The sequence below is a fragment of the Juglans regia genome, chromosome 16 (genome assembly GCF_001411555.2).
Source record: "Juglans regia cultivar Chandler chromosome 16, Walnut 2.0, whole genome shotgun sequence".
Classification (NCBI taxonomy): Eukaryota; Viridiplantae; Streptophyta; class Magnoliopsida; order Fagales; family Juglandaceae; genus Juglans; species Juglans regia.
The window spans coordinates 4,796,818-4,814,006 of record NC_049916.1 but is presented as its reverse complement, the minus strand read 5'-3'; the positions used below and the strand labels follow the sequence as shown (position 1 = coordinate 4,814,006).

Genomic DNA, 17,189 nt, shown 5'->3' with positions numbered 1-17,189 from the left:
CAGCGAACGACGTCATTTTCAATTTTTGCCACGTTGGACGCGATGCCGCATCGGGGACGCAGGTCGGTTGTCTATAGAATTATTGATATTTTAAAGCTAGGAAATTAAGCGCGCGTGTTCTAATTCGATATATCATGAGATTGGCCATGACTGTGAAGATACTTGTGGCTCGCACAAAGATAGATGATCATAAACAAGATCGATCTTATAATTAGTTCATTAAATTATTAACCAGAAGAATAAAATAAGAAATAAATAAAGCAAAGAAAGAATTAGATCAGAGGGATCATATATAGCCACAAATATTCTAAGCCATAGCTAAGAATTAATTAGTAATAAGCTCCAACAAGCAAAACTAATTATTAAGTTGATCATGAACAGTATGCATGTACTACTGTCGATCTGATACAATATTAATTAATTGAAATATAACACGATCAAAAGCAAAAGGCGTTTGAAAATTAAAGAGAAACAACATGCTCATCAATAAAATCTTTCCAGTAAGAGTCGCTTGCTTCATTCTCCATGATATCTCCCAAAGGTTCAAAGGTGGTTGAAGTAGTACTGGATGAAGGCAGCTGGCAGTTAGATATATCGTTTGAGTTAAGCTTGTTTTCGATTTGGCTGACAATTGAACAACACTCGGGTGAAGCTGAAACCAAGCTGTTAGGATATCGATGAATATCATTTGAAGGTGGGAAAGAATAATATTCTGCAGCAAGTTGCAGGTCATGATCATCACAATCACTGTTATTGCTCATATAAATTTCCAAGCCATTTACAGGCTGAGCATTAACACTGGATTGTGGTTGCTGATAAACTTCATAGTTTGGAAGATTGGACTGCATTTGAGCAGTGATTTGTGGGGGCAAACCAATAATTGAGCCATTTTCAAGAGCTTCAAGATTGGAATTCATTTGCAGGAACTCATACAGATATTGGTGGTGATCAGGAATTGAGGAACACCCAAAATGATTCATTAGTGTTTCTATATATGAAGAAGGAGCTGTGCTCATAAGGACTTGGATTAATATATTATGCAGAAGTTGGATCTTTGCAAGTACTTGTGTGGCATCTGAATGTTGTAGCCTGAAAAAATTGTCGTCCCAATTAGGATGTGTACTCAAATTGGCCAAATTGGCAGCGGCAGCAGCAAGCCATTGTGGCAGATTGGAAAGAACATTGATCAGGTCATGATGGGTTCTTCGCCTGTGGGTGACTGGATCTATACCCATCTGCAGAAGCTTTTTCTTGAAATGGGTGTTCCAAAAGTTCTTGATCTCGTTATCTGTCCTCCCTGGAAGATGGCTAGCTATGACCGACCACCTACAATAATGAGCCATAAAGCGTCTATATATCATGAATATCACTTTGAATGTCGTCCGGAATTGTTTAGTACTCTTAATTATGGTCTCTTTTTTCTAGCTCATCAAAGCATATATGTGTCTATGTGAAAGTGTTATACATCCATAAAATATCAATAAAGACTTAAGGTTTAAAAGAATTACTTATTTCCAAGAACTGCATGTAAATTGATGATGATCTGTTGCTCATCTTCAGAAAACTTGCCCCTCTTGATATCAGGATTCAGATAATTAGCCCACCTAAGCCTGCAACTCTTTCCACACCTCTTCAATCCTGCAAGCTTTGGAAGTGCTCTCCAACTCCCATGACCATGTTTCTGAATGTAATCCACCAACTTCTGATCCTCCTCTGGAGTCCAAGGCCCCTTCTTCAAACCATTTTCGTTGCAGCATGGTGATCTCCCCATCATTTCGATCTGCAGAAAAAGAAAAACTATCAAGGATATTGGATGGGTTATCTAATTTCCATTAATTTTCTGCTTTGGTTGTGTTGGAGTAAAGACTTAATTAGGACCACCAAAGAAATTCAAACCTCGGATTTTTTGTGAGCTGGAGGAGGAAGAAATATATGATTTTGTGTTGGGGAATATAACAGAGAAGTGCTAGCTATATATAGCGCGGCTGCTTGGAAAGAACATGGGTTCTAGATCAAAGTGTAGTGCAGAAGATTTCTTCTCCATGAGATCATGGCATTTTTACTCGAATTAATTAATTATATCTTAGTGGCAATAAGTTCCCAGTTTGTCCTTATTTTTCATGGCCATGCCTGCAAAGGTAGGATTTTGGGGCCCATTAATTAATGCCTTTATTCAAGGTATTTTTGGGTAGGTTTAAATAGTAAGATATCATGTGAATAGTAATAAAAAAATAATAATATAATATTAAATAATAATAAATAATTAATAATTAATAATTAATAATAAAATAATAAATAATAGTGAAGTATTCTCAGTATCTAAACTAGGGCTAGATCAGATTATTTTATTGAGTTAATTATATTTTCTTCTCTCAAACAATGATCAAGATCTTATTGTCTTGACTTGAACTTTGGTATGCAATTCTCTCCCTATATTCAACGTCTTAATATTATTATATATCTGCATGCGATCGGCTATATAATTACCTCCCCAATTAATCAAATAATTCCATTAATTAATTGGAATAAAAAATAAATAAATTTTGCTCCTAATGATATAAATATATACAAAGTTTAAATGATAATATTGGATCTCCCTTTTGATGAATTGATCTGGACGTTCTAAATATTAATTAATTACAAATCATGATATGATCAGGAGTAGAACTGTTATATAAACTGGTTGATGAACTTGGACTCATGTACAATAAAAGCAAGCAAGCAGCTCGATCCAAGTACTTAAGTTATTGGTCAAATTAATTAGCTAAGTCAATTATTTGGTCAAAATTTGAGGTGTATTAATAATTAATAACCTTAGGCAATTAAACAGCTAGCTAGCTTAGATCGAGTACCTTAGCCTAGGCTTTTCGAATTTTCTGGGTTGATTAATTGAGTATGTACTTGCTTGCTAGCTAGCAGCTATTACCTATATATATTGCTACAGTCATCAATGACATCTCCCTTGAAGAACTTAAAATCAAACTATTTATCATATTATATGCATGCATGATCTTCCTCACCTTATAAGAATTTTATCCATCTCTAAAAGTAATTGTATTAAAAATTATGTTTAACTTTGTTAAATGCTACATAAATACATTGTATTGAGATGTTTGATGTTAATGTATGAAGTTTGGATGGAGATGAATTGTGTTGAAGTGTTGGAATTAAATGGAGTTATAGTAGAGTTAAAAAGCATGATTATGATGTTTAGCTTGTGCTATTTTTTTTTTTTTTTCCTTTCTTTTAAAACTACTTAGAAATTGTTATTTGTATTGTAATATATTTTTTTTTTGTAATATATTGTTCACATTTTTTTATGTATTTTAGGTATAAGGCTATGACACTATTATACTATTTTGCTAGTATTTTTTTTTTATTTCGTAAAAGATTATTTCCAATGAGAACAAATTGCCGAAAATACTTTTTTCATGTGAGAAAAAAGAATTTCTTGCCATATTTTTTGTCAGAGGCATTTCCGGCAAATTCATTCGCCACAATAAACTTTACCCGTGAGCAAGCTACATGACTCGTGTGTGACATATTTCCCATGAAAACCCTCTATTTCAACGATTATCTTTTGCGAGAAATAATAATATTTTGGACAACAATTACATTCACGACAATTGGTAACATCCATTGCCAGTTGTAGTGGAGTTAAAAAGCATGATTTTGAATTAGACACCTAATTAAACAGCTTAGACCTAAACTAGCCTAGGCTGTTACAATTTTCTGCATGGGTTGATTAATTCAGTATGTACATGCTAGCTAGCAGCTATTACCTATATATATTGCTACAATCATCAATGACATCTCCCTTGAAGAACTTAAAATCAAACTATTTATCATATATGCATGATCTTCCTCACCTTATAAGAATTGCATCCATCTCTAAAAGTAATGAGAAATGGTAGTTATAATCGTGAGTGTATAAATGTCGCGTAATCATTTTGAAAAAATTGAATATATACGAGACCTACATGAAAAAAATAATTTTTTAATAATAGATTTTACTATTTTTTAAAGCGACTGTACGGCACTTGTGCACTCTACGACTACATGTAGTATTGTTCAAAAGTAATTGTATTAAAATCATGTGTCCTCCATGAATTGCGTATAATGATCCATCTGATTCGATCATGTGCCACCTGATCCATCTGATCAGGATGACAAATAATATTATTATTTAAATATCATCATTTTATCATCTCTGGCATAACGTCATATGTGTGTATATATATATATTTATATATATGCCATTGATTTTTTAATTTTATAATATTTTGATTTAATTTTTTCTCTCTTTTTTTGAAACTCAATAATACTACATCTTAACTCAAATCATTGAATTATTATTCACAAATAATTTTACTATTATATATTCAATCAATTATCATCTCATCTCACTTTTCAAACTAGTTATGCATTATCTTAACATACATGCATGCATATACGATATATACACACATATGTATGTATGTCTATATATATACACGTATGGATATCAAACATAAGAGTACTTGGAGCATAATCCAAGGGGTAATTAGGTAATAGTAGAAAGTATGTACGCACTACGTACCCAATTTTCTACCTTTCTATTATATATAAATAGAACGATGCTACGCTATCGCCCAGCAATGACTGTTGGGCAATAAATTTGGTTTTTTATTTTTTTATATTTTTTAACATATTTAAATATTTTAAAAAAATAAAAAAAATACATCAATATATTAAAACTCACTTTTTTAATCATTAAATAATAAATAAATAAATATATAAACGACCAAAAAAAGAAAAAAAAACCCCTCAAACGCATACTAACATTTTCCATATAAATATATATGACCTTGATAACTTGTTCAACGAGGCAAAGGAGATATATAAAGCTTTATATACATAGTACGTGGCCTTTGCCACTTTCTGTGAACGAAATTGACGCCAAGGAGCTAGGGCCCGGGACATTTCGGCAACACGCGAACAGCTTGCACCAATACTCTGGGTAGTTTGTCCACGTGTCAGGCTTTTAGAGGTTAAAACAGCCACAATTTCCATGGAGAAAATAGAGATCGAAGAAACCTAACCCTAGCTAGCTAGCTGATCCTTAAACTAATGTTTTGTAATAAAAGCATAAAACACACGCAAAACTATACCGTCTATGCACTCCAACACTGATCTCCGAACGACTGTTTTTCTATGATAATTTCAACGGGTCATTTTCTTGTTGGATGAAGATACACTACATGGAGAATCATATTTTCTAATAATTCATTTTTATTGGAAAATTTAATAAAATCGTTGCCTATTATCTTTCTCAACAATTTATAAATTGTTAGAGGTTCGCTGAAGGTTCGTCAACAATTTATTGCGGCTATTTTTTTTACAACAATTTTAAAATCGCTAAGAAAAATCTAATTTTTTATAGTGATATATATATATATATATATATATGTTTTTCTAGCAGGAACATTTCAACTCTTCCCAGCAAACTCTCTCCAAACTTTTTATTTGTTTTCATATAGGACAAAATAGCTTATGTTGCTTTTTACTTTTCTATGCAACCAGTGTAATGAATGCAAATGAATACCCACGCCTTCACCCAGCCCTCCTTCACACGGGTGTAAATTAAAAAATTATTTTATATATAATAGTCAAAATTATTATTTAACGATTTTGGAAACAATTTAAAAATTATTTTTAAAACAATTTTTTGTAATCAATTTGTATTTAATATTTTACAAACAAATTCTGTTAGAAAAAAATATTGTAATCCAGAAAATATTATTATAAAATATATTATAAAAAATAAAAAATAGGTAGATAATTTATAAATTATTATTACTTAAGGAATAAATATATTTATAAATAAAACAAATTTATTAAAAACACTATGCAATAATTTGTGAGATCCACATCTATCTCATCTCCAAAAAGTTAAAACCATCTCAACTCACTTCCAATCCAAAAACCATCTCACCTCAACTCATCTCAACAATTTCACTACTATTCACAACCCATCTAAACTCATCTCAACTCATCTTCGAATCCAAACGATTCCGGATCGAAACACGGTATGGAAATAAAAAAAAAAAGTAATTAAGCATGCATGCATGATGATGTTTATTATTAATATATATATATATATATATATATATATATATTCAGCTACCTGCTTAAACTGCATGCATGTGTATTTAGATCATTGAAATTAGAGAGAAACAAAGAACTCAGATATGGCTGTTGTCACTGCTTCATGTCTGTTGTCGCCATTCTCAATCGTCGGACGTAATTGCATGCATGCAGCCGGGGTACTTTAAAAATAGTTATAGAAGTAGTACCTAACTCTGAATGTTGATGTAAAATATAATTATAGAAGCAAGCATGTTTTTTGTATGATTAAAGATAGAGTATTTATTATATATATATATATATATATATATATATTAATTGAATTAGACACCTAATGATATTCTTCGATCCATAGAGATTGATGGACGAATCTATCATTAACAGTACAAGGTTAATATTAATTAAGCATATTAGAACTATTAAGATAAATATAAATAATTAGATCTATATCTTTCTATCAACTTAAATTTTTGGAACAAATGGTACTGATTTCACATGGTAATCAAAGTAGAGGTTTTGAGTTCGAACTCCAACTCTATACTCTATCTCATTTAGTTAAATATTTCATATGTCTGGCTCACTCATTGAGAAAGAGTCTGGCCCATACGTAAAGGAGATTGTTTTAATATAAATTAAATAATAAAATATATCTCTTCCTATAAGTTTAAATTTTTATAACAAGTGATGATTTCACTATAACTAAGTAGTTATTATATATTTGGCTATAAATTTAAGTTTGAAATACATTATTCAATCATATGAGTACGTAGTACTCAATAAGCTCATGTACATGCATTTTCCTTTTATTTATTTACTAAGGACTCGTTTGATTACACAAATCATCTCATGATCTAATTATGATTATAACTTTTTCAAACTCCCACACAAAATAAAATAAACAATTCAACTTTTTAAAATTATAAAATAAAAATAATATTAAAAAATTATGTTCTATAGCTAACAATATTTTATTCAACTCTCATGCATCTCATATCATCTGTGTAACCAAACAAAACCTATATATGTTGTGCTACGTACGTACCAAGCAAGGATTAAATTCAAGTACGCTCTCACATTAATAATTTCAAAATTAACTTTCACACAACATTAACATAATCTCTCTTTTCCGAAATTAAATCACTCAACGATGATTGGCATGGCCGGCGATCAGGATGTCAATGCATGGTAGTACTCGACAAATCAAGTGACGGCCGGTCGGGTTAATGTTGTCTATATATGGAGTAATAATAATTTATATTGTATTAACAATATTATTGTAAACGACATGCAGTAGTCGACATTAATTAATAATAATATTAATTAAATTGGAGAAAATTAAACGATTGTGGGTTACCAACAAGATATTAAATACAGCTGTATAAATATATTCTACGAAACTGGAATTGACGGTGCAGCTAGTTGGAGACCGCGCTCAAATATTGTACATGTATATCATGTGCATGCATGGGAATTAGGTCGACAGTCATCGAGGAGAATCTCTTCTAGGTGATCCTCAATTAATTAATTAATTAATTATCATTGCTTTCCATTTTTGCATTGTAAAGAATCCTGAACTCTTGATCATGTACATGATTTACATAGATTTCACGACGTTACAATATGATCTTATTAATTATAGACAATATATATATATATATATATATATACTACAAGAAAATTGTTTATTTACGATCAATTAATTCCAACGAAATGACTATTTACAATTAAAATTAGTTGCTACTAGAAATACTAAAAGTGTATTGTATTTCATTTTTTTTGCAAAAGCAATGTACATGGTTACCTTTTATAGAAGCTAGACTACAAAGAATTCAGAATATTCTAACGTATAAAAATCTGTTATACAATGGCAATGGGCGTATGCATGCATGCAACGCATGCAATGTAGAGTTTGTTACGATGGAGAGTTATAGTTCTGCTGTTGTGATGTAGTTTGGCTAACAAACAGTGCAGGGGTAGCTTTGTCCTTAACATCCCCCTTCAAGTCGAGCGGCAAAGACTGAAAATGAAGACTTGAACAGAGTGATGCAAATCGAGAAGATGATAGAGGTTTGGTAAGCACGTCTGCGAGCTGGTCTTTACCAGAGATGAAAGCAACCCGTAGAGATTTGTTCTGCACCCGATTTCGCACGAAATGAAAGTCTATTTCAACATGTTTAATACGTGCGTGAAAAACGGGATTAGAAAATAAGTACATGGCTCCCATGTTATCACAATACAGCAGGGGTGGACACTTTAGATGGACACCAAGATTACGACAAAGGTATTGGAGACAGATGACTTCAGCAATAGCGTTTGCAACAACCTTGAATTCAGCCTCAATTGAAGATCTTGCAATGATTGGTTGTTTCTTTGATGATCATGAGACAAGATTAGAACCAAGAAATATGCAGTAGCCGCTTATAGTACGCCGATCGTTTGGGCATCCTGCCCAATCGGCATCAGACCAAGCAGGTGATGAGGGAGAGAGTTGAAACCCAACAGTGGTCGTGTGCTTGAGGTAGCGAAGAATTCGCTTCACTGCTTGCCAATGAGGCACTCGAGGGCTATGCATGAACTGGCACACTTTTCCTACAGCAAAGGCAAGATCGGGTCTTGTAAATGATAGGTACTGCAGGGATCCAACGATACTCCGATATAGGGTGGGGTCTTCAAAAGGTTGTCCAAAAAAGACACTAAGCTTCTCGAAGGTGGACATGGGGGTCTTTACTGGTTTTGCATTCTGCATATTGGTGTGATGCAGCAGATCATTATGTATTTATGTTGTGTGAGGAGTAGACCCTTGGAGTGATAAGAAGCCTCGACCCCAAGGAAGTAATGCAGTTTGCCCAAGTCAGTGATGGGGAAGTCACGACGTAAACCTGCAATAAGATCATATATGTATTGCATGGAGTTCCTTGTGACCAACAAGTCATCAACGTAGACTAAAACAAAGGTAGTGATGTTTGTAGAGTGATGAATAAAAAAAGAGGAATCTGCTGTAGAAATAACAAAGCCAAGATCAACCAACTGAGAGCTTAGGAGTGCATACCAAGCACGAGGTGACTGTCGAAGGCCATAGATGGCTATATTTAGTTTGCAAACAAATGATGGATACTGAGGATGTGAGAAGCCAGGTGGTTGAGCCATGAAAACCATTTCATTAAGTGGCCCATGCAGAAACGCGTTCTGCACATCATAATGATGGATAGACCAATTTTGAGATACGGCAAGTGCAAGCACAGTTCTAACCGTGGTTGCCTTGACCACAAGACTGAAAGTTTCTTCAAAATCAACGCCAGACTGCTGAAGAAATCCTTGGGCAACCAATCGGGCTTTGCGACGTTCAATCGAACCATCGGCAAGTCTCTTGGTTTAGAACACCTATTTGCATGTGATGGTGTTTGTTGCTTGTGAAGCAGGGACAAGAGTCCATGTTTGGTTGGCAAGAAGGGCTTGAAATTCTTTAGCCATGGCGTCGCGCCATTCTGGGTACTATTTGGCTATGGTGTAAGTAGCTGGAGTTTCAGGGATGGGACTGAGATTAGTGAGGAAGGCACGGGGTAAGGGCCATTTGGTGGTACCATCATGAAAAGTAAATGGTCGAAGGGAGTTAGTTTGTGAACGAGTAACCATTGTGTGTGTGTGTAGTTGAGGAGGTGAAGACGATGGACTCGATGATGGTGACGAGGGAGTCTGTGATGGTTCTGCTAGAGTTGATGCAGATAATGGAGAATATGGCGATGCAGAGGGAGATCCAAGAATAGACGAAGAAAGTGAGTATGAATCTGTTAGCGGATTGGACTGAGAATTGGGAAGAATTATGTGAGTGGGTTGGGAAGGGGTAGTGGGCTTTGGTAGAGATGAGTAAGGGAAGTTGTTTTCGTTAAAACGGACATCTTTGGAGATGTATGTGCGGTCAGTAGGAATATGATAGCATAAAAATCCACGGTGATTTGGACTTAAACCCAAGAAGACACATGAGAGTGAACGAAAATTAAATTTTCGTGGATTATAAGATGTGGTAAGAGACCAACATTCAGAGCCGAAGACTCGTAAGACTTGTAATTCGGTTGGGCTTTATGAAGTAAAAAATGGGGTGAGTTATTTTGTAATGTGGGAGATGGTAACAAATTAATTAAATAAACTGAATGAAGAAAAATGCTTGAGGCCAAAAATGAAGAGGGACAAATGAGTGGGCTAGTAGAGCTAAGCCCGTATCAACTATGTGACGGTGCTTAAGCTCAATGATGCCATTTTGAGTATGAGTATGAGGGCAAGTAAGTCTATGAGTGATGCCACATGATTTTAAATAATTGGAAAAGGGATGATATTCACCCACCCAATCGGACTAGAATTGTAAGATTCTTGTGTTATATTGAAGCTCAACATTATTTTTAAATTTAACGAATGCATCAAGAGCTTGAGATTTTGCTTTGAGTGGAATTAGCCATGTGTATCTGGAAAAATCATCAACAAAGGTAATATAAAAACGATAATCATCAGGGGACAGATAAGGGGATGGACCCCATAAATCTGAAAATATAAGCTGAAATGGTGCAATGGATTTATTTATTCGTTGATGAGCAGGTGATCTATGATGTTTGGCCTGAGCACATGCATTGCAAAAAGGAATTAAAGTGTGCTCAAAAGGAAGTTGATGCTGCTGGAGCATGGACTGGACGAGCTTGATGGAAGGATGTCCAAGCCTAGTGTGCCAAAAAGGAACTGAAAGATGACTTGAGAATGCAAAAGGTGATGTAACTGGAGATAGAATTGTGTAGAGGCCGTTACTTGTGGTCCCTTGAAGAAGACGCTTCCCCGACTTGCAATCATGAATAGAGAAAGAGTTAGCATAAAATTGGAAGAAGACATTGTTGTCGATACAAAATTGGCGGACAGAGATCAAATTCTTTTTAAAAGAAGGAACACACAAAATTTTTTTTAGAAGAAATTGAGATGAGGAGGAGAGAAAAGAAGCCGAACTAGAGTGTGAGATAGGAACTGAGGAGCCATCACCAACACGAAGTTGCTCTTCTCCACCATACTCAAGTGCATGTAGATTAAGGTTACTCGATTCACTAGTGATATGGTTTGTGGCAGCGGTATCTGGATACCAGCTGGTATCGGGTGAGTAGTTGGTTGAGGTGAAGTTGGCTATCATGGGTGATGGATTGGTATAGGCTTGATTGAAACGGTTCAAGCAATTGATAGCAATATGGCGTTGCCGATTACAGACCTGACACACCACATGTTGATCAGCAGAGGAGAAAGAATTAGAAGACGTGTTACCTGCATAGTTTCCATGGCCCCAATTTGATCGTCCACCATTACATCCGCGATTAAAGTTGCGTCCACCAAGGTTTCCTCGACCCTGTGAACTAGAGGAAATTTTTGCAGTAAAATTAGCAGAGGCTTCCATTGGAAAAGTGCTAATTTCATAATGATGGAGTAATCGGGCTTCATGAGCAAAGAGGTGTCCGAGTAATTCTTCAGGAGAAATTGGAACAAGCCTTGTAGTCACAGAAGTAACTAAGCCATCATAATCTGGACCTAGTGCAGCAAGGAGATACGGAACGAAGCCCGCAGGAGGAAGAGGACGACCCGCAGTTGCCATTACATCAACATGGCCTTTAGCTTTGCGAAAATAGGTAGAAATGGTATCGGCACCCTTCTTGAGAGATGCCAATTGAAGTTGGGTTTGGATGACCCGAGCTTGAGAAACGGAAGAATATGTTGATTCAAGGGAGTTTCACAGCAATGGTGTGGGAGAAATTTGGTTGTGGGAGGGAGGGAGAAACAAATGATGATTCGGATTCAGCCATGGACAATGAGTCCTTTTTAGGCTCTTGATACCATGCTAGAAATACTGAAAGTGTAATTGTATTTCTTTTTTTTTTTTTTTTTTTTTTGCAAAAGCAATGTACATGGTTGCCTTTTATAGAAGCTAGACTACAAAGAATCCATAATATTCTAACGTATAAAAATCTATTATACAATGGCAATGGGCGTACGCATGCAATGCATGCACTGCAAAGTTTGTTACGATGGAGAGCTATGGTTCTGCTGCTAAAGTAGTTTGGCTAACAGACGGTGCAGGGGTAGCTTTGTCCTTAACAGTTACGAATAGCCTTTTGGTTGTAATAAATTGACCATAAAAACTCATTTTTCTTGTAGTTATCATGACACCCATTATATATATATTAATAAAAAAGTTCAAACATCGGTATTTTTTCATGATTATAGGACAAATTACTTCAGTAATGGTGTGTAATTAGCCACGTCAATAAAGAAGTTTGCAAATAGATTTTTTTATTTCTTCCCTTAATTATAATATTGCATATATATGCCGATCGATCGGGCTTATAATGCTTATAACTCTATTTTTTCTAAAAGGGTTGTCTCAATATGGTTAAGACAATAATTAATTATATGTTTGTCAAATAAAACTTAAAACAGATTACAAACCCAAATTAACTCTAACTCAAACTCATGAACAACGTCCTATTTGAGCTTAATTAGTACTCGATAATCTCCACATGCATGCATGGCGAGATATTAATTTACAAGAAGAGGGAGACGCAGCTTATAATTAATGACATCATAGGTTAATTTACTGGTCAAAAGTTTGATACGTATACAGCCTGTCAGCCAAGTGATGGGAGTACTGTTTGATAAATTGTTGCTCTGATCCGGAGCTTAATTATTCCTGATCTATGTTAACCTCGAAATCTTCTTGATGACTGACTGACATTGGTTTGAAAAATAGTGATATATTGGTTCTAAATTTTCACGAGCTACGCACAAAAATAAATAAACTTATTACATGAAAAAAAAACAAATACTCTATATATGTAACTGCATGGCTTAGCATGTCTTGATTGATGCATTATACAATGAATATCCTCTAAAAAGTGATTTAATATTAGGAGAAGAAGAATCAAGTGCTCTATAAGAAAATATTATTATAAGGCATCTACACCACACACTATCCACATGGTATAATTTGATTTGAAAGATAAATTAATTTAAACATTTTAAATTATCAAATTTTATCATTTAAGTTATGTAGATATCATGCATATAGTGTGTGGTGTAAAGGCCTTACAATAGCATTACTCTTTGTATAATGTGTCAAAAGTAAAAGAGTGATACCCTCATAGGCTAATGGACTGCTTAGGTAGCCCATAGAGAGAGAGAGAGAGAGAGGCCTAGTGGATTGGGCTACCATTTTTTTGGTCCTTTTGAACTTTGGAAAGGGCTTTATGTATTGGAAATCTTGGGCCCCCAAAATAGGACTGAGATTGATATTTTTTTACTAGATTTTCCTTAACCCTTAAAACTTCCAAGAATTCTTGATATAAGTAGACCTTTTAAGTACACTTGAGTGCATTCATATTGGGTTCTCTATAAAATTTTCAATAATTTAACTAAAAATCACGTCCTCTAAAAGTTTTTCCTAAATTTTATTCATCTTTTAAAAATATCATACATCTCATTCTCCATCTCTATATCTATTCTATTAAATAATATTTTTATATTCTTTCTTTATTATTTTTTTCTCTCACTTCTATTTACAATTTTAACTACTAACTCTTTTGTCTTACTATCTTCTTTTCAAATATCACATTCTACTAAATACTTATACGATTTTGACTACCGGATACAGTATTATTTTTCAAACCGAAATCCGTATTATAAAAATAATAATTTTTTTTAATATGTGCATTTTCTAACGTGATGGTATTTTTTAATATCTACTATTTATCAGTTTCTCTAATGGTAATACCTAGCCACGTATTGATGATAACAAAAAATTTCATTTCTGTAATGGTAACATTTTTTCTTATTTCTCTAACGGTAGGATTTTGAAGACTTTCTCCAACGGTAACATTTTGAACTCCTACCTCCAATGATAACATTCTTTGTCTTTTCTCCAATGGTAACTTTTTTTTATCTAGACTCAAACAGTAATATTTTTTGTCCTATATGTAACGGTAACTTTTTCCTCTGTAAATACGTATTCTGCTTTCATTCACATTTTTAAAACTTAAGTCTCATTTAATCTAAAGAATCGAAATTCAGCAATCTCCCCTGATCTCCCAATCCGTTCATCAATGACTCGTACTTTCTTTCTCAAATTACTCACATACTTATCTTCCAAAGATAACTTGGATGTTGTTCTTAATGACGAGGCCGATGGACAGTCATCGAGGCATCGTGGCAATCGCCAACGCCGTAAGTTTATTTGGCATGATCATATTCAAGGGCAAGAGTGCCTATTTCGCGATTATTTCATAGAAAATCCAGTATATCCCTCGAATTTATTTCGAAGGAGATTTCGGATGAGCCGTCCCCTATTTCTCCGTATTCTAAATGAGGTAGAGTCTTACGAGCCATACTTCGTCCAAAGAAGAGATAATAACAGAAGACTCGGTTTATCTTCTATGCAAAATATAACCGTAGCACTTAAAATGCTGCCGTATGTGGTTATTGGAGATTTTATGGATGAATATATACGTATTGGTAAAAGCACTGCAATGGAGAGTCTTAAAAAATTCTCTGAGACAATAGTAAGTATTTTTTCAAATGAATATTTGTGGTCTCCAAATGCTAATGATATTGCTCGATTGCTTGCGGTTGGTGAACAATGGAGATTCCCAGGAATGCTAGGAAGCATTGACTGCGTGCATTGGAAATGGAAGATTTGTCCCACAGCTTGGAAAGGTATGTACTCCGGCCACATTCGTGAACCAACTATTATTTTAGAAACAATTGTTTCATATGATCTCTGGATATAACATGCATTTTTTAGTATGTCCGGTTCACATAACGATATTAATGTGCTCGAGAGATCTTCTATTTTCACAGAATTTGCCTAAGTGCGTGCTCCTCCAAACAATTACACAATCAATGGCAACCACTACCAGATGGGGTATTACCTTGCAGATGGTATTTATCCCAAGTGGTAAACTTTTGTGAAGACGATTCCATCACCACAAGAAAATAAGAAGAAAATTTTTGTGAAAGTACAAGAATCTGCAAGAAAAGATATCGAGTGTGCATTCGGGGTACTTCAACAACGATTTACATCATTCATGGACCTTCCCGAATGTTCAAAGTCAAGGAACTAATAAATATAATGAAAGCATGTGTTATTCTACATAATATGATCATTGAAGATGAGCGTTGAATAATGAGGGTCCGAACATTGAGTATGATCAACTTGATGATGAAATCCTGGAACGGTCGCGCAATCATACAACTGAGCTTACGGACTTCATCCAGTGTCATCATCATATTAGAGACAACTTAGCACATCATCAACTCCAAGCAAATCTAATTGAACATCAATGGCTATTATATTCCCAATAGTAGACATGTCACATAATTGATTGATATTTTCTTTATGTTGTAGTGACTATATTTGAGTTAATCAAATTTCAATTCGTATTTCCTCCATGTTAGTATAAACTATATTTGAATTAATAAAATTTCCATTCGTATTTCCTTCATGTTAGTAGTGACTATATTTGAGGTAATCTGTAATAATTTCTGAAATTGTAATGACCAATTTCCTAGTTTCAAAATATCAATTTACACAATCCAAATAAAAATTAAACAACATTAGTATCAATAATAATTGTCATCCGTCATTGTCTGAAACATAAAATAAAGAAATAAACTTTTTACAAAAAAAGTTAATTAATCCAAATGTGCTGCAACATTGCATCTCACCATGATTTCCCTCTACAGTTCCTAGAAATATAACCACTACAATCCTGGCATGGCACTCACGTCCATCATCATAATGCACTAATCCGCTTCCTTCTTGGCAGGCTCTAGTTTCTCTGCTTCCAACCTTAGTCTTTCGTCCTCTTGACAGATTTTATTTAGCTCTTTTTCCTTGTCATTTTCCATCTTCTCGGCCTCCAACCTCAATCTTCGAGACGGATTTTATTTACCTCTTTTTTCTTGTCATACTCCATATTTTCGACCTTGAGGCGAAAATACTCTTTCTCCCGAGCACGTGACTTCTCCAAAAGCGTTTACTTCAGCTTGCTGAGCACAACAATCTCCTCAGCTGACGTGCCTTGGGCCTTTCATTTTCCTTTCTCAGCTTTCCTTCCCATTGGTCGGTTCAATTCTATCACATCATTATCTATCACATTATCCACCTCAAGATCAAAAACTAAATCCATCGTAGCACCCGAACATCGAGTCAGGGTTGGAGGCGGGGACATCGTCTTCCTTCGCTTTGAATCCTCCTTTGTGGAACGCCAAATCCATTTATGTTGGTCTTTCAATGGGTTCGAACTGGAATGAGCATTTCTCTAGCAATTGGTACATATCCTTTGCCTTGTCAAACTTACATGTAAACAAAAAACTTTATGTTAAACCAATGTATAAAAAATTTAATTATTCGTAAAATAAGTAAAAGTATGGATATTCTACATTGTCTTACTCCGTCATGCCACGTTGATTCAACCCTTCAACCTGGGCTAGTTTCGCACAAAATTTGTTTGTTGCCTTTTCAATAACCGACCACCGATTTATTAAAGACTTTATGATCCAGTCATTTGTGGTTTCTTTAAATTGTTGGAAGTATTCAAAAAAAATTTCCTAAAGTTTGGAGTGTTTTTGGTCTGTTCCCTAGATGGCATCAAGGTTACAATTAAGCCATACAGAGACAAGTAACTTGTCTTCTTCAGTGGTGAAGTTCGCACCCCTAACTAATTTCGTAACGCTGATAGGATCGTTATGGGGTAGGGGTGGAGAGTCATCAACAGTCATAGTAGAGTTTCTACTTTGCCCACCGTAAGTGGGGTCTAGTTGAGGATTTTCACTTAGGAGGTTGGTGAAGTACATATGTCCAGAGTCTTGTGAATCCATCTCTAAAAATGCATTAAAATGTTAGACACGTAACTATGAAGTTTGGGATTTTTCCATTGCCAACTCAAGAACCAAATGGTGACATCTACGAAATTTGGTCACCCTCTCATGGCTGTAACACAACTTGTTGGTCGTCTAGGTTACCTAGTCATTAAGGAAATGACAATAAATTT

General features: G+C 34.6%; 1 protein-coding gene across 1 annotated transcript; it reads right to left on the bottom strand.

Annotated features, from left to right (window-relative positions):
* Positions 1–306: 306 nt before the first annotated feature.
* LOC108997246 (transcription factor MYB53-like) lies at positions 307–1,968 on the bottom strand. Its single transcript, XM_018973435.2, has 3 exons — positions 1,897–1,968; positions 1,509–1,780; positions 307–1,326 (listed from the first exon to the last, which is right to left on the bottom strand). Exons 2-3 carry the CDS (start codon positions 1,772–1,774, stop codon positions 462–464), a joined length of 1,131 nt encoding a protein of 376 aa, XP_018828980.1. The 5' UTR covers positions 1,775–1,780; positions 1,897–1,968; the 3' UTR covers positions 307–461.
* Positions 1,969–17,189: the final 15,221 nt, after the last annotated feature.